At 34.5% G+C, this 3,664-nt stretch overlaps 1 protein-coding gene across 1 annotated transcript; it reads right to left on the bottom strand.

The window, feature by feature from the left end:
* Positions 1 to 1,908: 1,908 nt before the first annotated feature.
* LOC112705104 (aspartic proteinase CDR1-like) lies at positions 1,909 to 3,434 on the bottom strand. Its single transcript, XM_025755963.3, has 2 exons — positions 2,852 to 3,434; positions 1,909 to 2,576 (listed from the first exon to the last, which is right to left on the bottom strand). Exons 1-2 carry the CDS (start codon positions 3,432 to 3,434, stop codon positions 1,909 to 1,911), a joined length of 1,251 nt encoding a protein of 416 aa, XP_025611748.1.
* Between the last annotated feature and the right edge of the window lie 230 nt (positions 3,435 to 3,664).

Raw genomic sequence — 3,664 nt, 5'->3', positions numbered from 1 at the left:
ATTTTCTTCTTCTTTTATGTATGTTCAAGCAACTAGAGCATAGAAATTAACTTATAACACAGAAAATTTTGGTGCACTACACTGAAAATTTTAAAGAATCACATGTCCAAAACATTGACACCCAACTAATAAAACACATATAATACAGAAATTTTAGGACACGTCTAAAACGTTGACACCAACCAACAAAATGCATACAACACATAAATTTTTTGTGTGTAGCACATAATTTTTTATGCACAGTATAAAAATTTTTCAAGAACTACATGTCTAAAATATTAGATCACCAAATTAACAAAATACATTCGCAACAAAAATTTATGTGCTATTTGCAAAATTTTCTTTACTATAAACAAAAATTTCTGTACTATGTGATGCATGACCATCTTTGATTATTTTTTTATTTTTTATTTTTTATTTTTTGCATAAAATTAGTGATTTTCTTATTACAATTGAGACTCTTGTGCTCAAAATGGATCATCAACAACTGAATCACAAAATCCTCATCGTGATGCACAAAACCAATCTTCACATTAACTTCCCAATGAATTCATTCTCGGTCAATCCCAGGTCACCTAGGTCACCCTTTTGAGTTTAGTCATAGGTCACAACAAAACCTAACCCTTCCCAATTTAAAGTCCAATCAACCAGCACCTGTTTTCGTGTCTGATACCAATGTTGATCTTATCTATGTCCCTATTTTGTCTAATTTTGTGAATACTACTGCTTTATCTTCTGTGATATCTGAATAGGCTGCAGATGCTCAAGTTTGCACTGAGGAGCGGCAGACCCTCTTCCACTAACACTCATAAAATAATGACAAGGAGTAAATCTGGCAGCCTCAAACCAAGGACTTATGTGGCTGTAGTGGCCAATACACCTCCAAACCTGACTCAACATGAGCCAAGCACAATTGCTCAAGCCTTAGCAACACTACACTGGAAGACTACAATGAATGAGGAATATTCTGCCCTCATACGGTGAAAGACTTGGTCCTTGTAGCAACCACCGAAAGCCATAACCCTCAATGGATTCCACAACGCTTCAATGGTGACTTGCGTGAAGAAGTCTATATGATGCAGCTTGAGAGGTACCAAATGAGAGACGGAGCTGTGTGCATACTAGAAAAAGTTGCTGAAGGAGCTTAATGTTGAGGAATCATGTGCTCCCATAACCCAGTGTTACATGGAAGGTCCAAACACCTTGAAGTGGATATACTTTTTTCTAGAGACAGAGTGGTACACGTCAGGCGCATGTCATTCACATCCTAGCTTAGGAACAAATGGCGGGCATACTCACAAAACCTGTCTCATCCGCCCCTGTTTCAAAAGTTTCGAGATAAGTAGAGAGTAGGAGATGAAAAACAACGACTTGGTTTAAGGGAAGATAAAGGCGTCACAAGGTGAACTCAGAGAAACCCAATACAGTTGTAAGAACTATTTTTAATGAGAAATATTTTTTCTCAATTTTAATAATTGAGTGTTATGTAATACATTTTAGTTATTAAATTATTTAGTAATATATAATAGAGCTATATTTTAATTTTAATATTTTAATTTTATGAGAATGTTAGGTTGTATATTTTAGTTGTTAAATTTGTAATTCGTCAATTATAATAATATATGAAAGATATAGTGGATGTAGGAACGAGAGAAATAGAAAAATAAAGAGAAGGAGAGAAAAAATTTTAAATTTTAAAAAAATATATTTAATTTTAGTTATAATAAAAAAACGATATGTAACATATTTTAGTTATAAAATTAATAATATATAATAAATATAATAGATAAAAGAAATTATTATTTATATAGTGATATAAATTTGTACTGCTGGATTATCAATTATTCAAGAAATAGATAGGATATAATGAAAAAAGAAGGGTATGGAGTAGGGGGAGGGGCCGAAACTCTAGTGTTTCGTACAATCAGTTGCCTTGAAAGAGATAAACTGGTGTTCTAGATCATACCCAATCCAAAAATTTGATTGAGCAAAGTTGCCATAAACCCCGACAGCGCTACTAGTGTTGGTAAATGCCAAGCAGAAAACACCATCTTTCGGTGGTATGAAGGTTTGGATTGGACTTAACTGTAGATTTACATGATCGAAAAAATGGGCTGTCAACATAGGCCCACGAAGATTAGTCTTTGTTTTATAGCAAAGCTGGTTACCCAATTGTGGGTCATCTTTAATGGGCTCCATCTTAACCTGATTTCTCACTTCAGCTACTAATCGATCATACAAATCTTGTGGTAGAATAGTTGGTGGTGTCCCCGAATCTAAAAACATGTTACCTTTGGCTACATTTTGTGAAGAACTACTAAAGGGTAAAAATTTATGTCCCACACTAATACCATTTAAGGTAACAGAATATGTTGTCTTATCACCTTCCTTGAAAACCAAAGGTGTAGAATCCACACCATGCCCTATTACTTCACTCCCACTTCCAAAACGAATTTCGCTTGAAATGCTTGGGTCAGTGCCAAATGGAACCAAACACATCGAGAACAACTTGCCTCCAAAGTTATAACCTATTTGAGAGATTAGAGACACTTCCCCTCTTCCGAGACCGATTATACCTGATAAAATTGTGAAAGAATAAGAAAAGAAGAGAGGAAAAATATTATACTTTGTATTTCTTGATTGATTGAATTGAATTGAATTGAGTTATGAAGGTAAAACTAAATATATATAGAGCATTGTCCTGTGAAAGATAAAAATAAATAAAGATAAAATAAGATAATAAAGACTAAAATTGTAATTGAATTTATGTATTCTGTTGAATTGAATTTGTGGGTCACGACACTTTTTTATTGTTGTCATAGACTAAAGTGAAAGAGTAGTTTAATAATACCCATTTCATGATCATTGAAACCACCCTTGTCATTATGTCCACAGCCGAAAATAAAGCCACTAACTTTACGGTTTTGCTCCAAGGTAAGTGTTTCTTGTGCAAGAACACCTTTTGTCAAGGAAGAATCTTCATAGCCATAGCTGTAGTTGCATTGCTTCTGAGGAGAACACACGCCTGTGTCCAACTTATGACACAACTGTGAGGTGCATGCGATGTTGGAATAAGTGGAGGATTTTTTAGGATTAAACAAGGGTTTTTGTTGCTTATAGCAATTATCGCATGGTACACATTGCGTCCACACGAGATCACTACCTGTGTCAGCGATACCTTGAATGGTTACGGGTGGAGTTCCAATGGAAACCTCCATGAGATATTGACCAAGATAGGCATTCACTGGGGACTCTCCAGAGTTATATATATTTGGCTGAAAGATGCTGCGTCTAGAAGGAAGGTTTTTTCGGATCAGTCTAGCACTGAACCCGCCATGGTTATTGGCTTCAAGAGGTGAGATATAATGTAAGACATGAATGGCGAAAAGAAAGGTAACTAAAAAACATAGATGAGATTTTGTGAGAGAACCCATTGTCGAGTAATATGTATCATCAACTACTTTCTTATGTGCATGTATATTTATGGTTAAAGCCCTATGTAGCGCGAGCACGTATAATTAATTAATTAAAGCTGGAGATTTTATTCCTTTTAAGTATTTTGAATGAATGGAAATTAATAGAGGACTAGATTGTGGAGCATTGAATGAAAAATATCAAATATCAAAAAACATACTTTAAAAATGGGATTAGCTGGATTGTTAAA

Source organism: Arachis hypogaea, chromosome 8 (assembly GCF_003086295.3).
Source record: "Arachis hypogaea cultivar Tifrunner chromosome 8, arahy.Tifrunner.gnm2.J5K5, whole genome shotgun sequence".
In the NCBI taxonomy this organism is placed as follows: Eukaryota; Viridiplantae; Streptophyta; class Magnoliopsida; order Fabales; family Fabaceae; genus Arachis; species Arachis hypogaea.
Note: the sequence above shows the minus strand (reverse complement) of the source record. Positions and strands in the feature narration are given on the sequence as shown.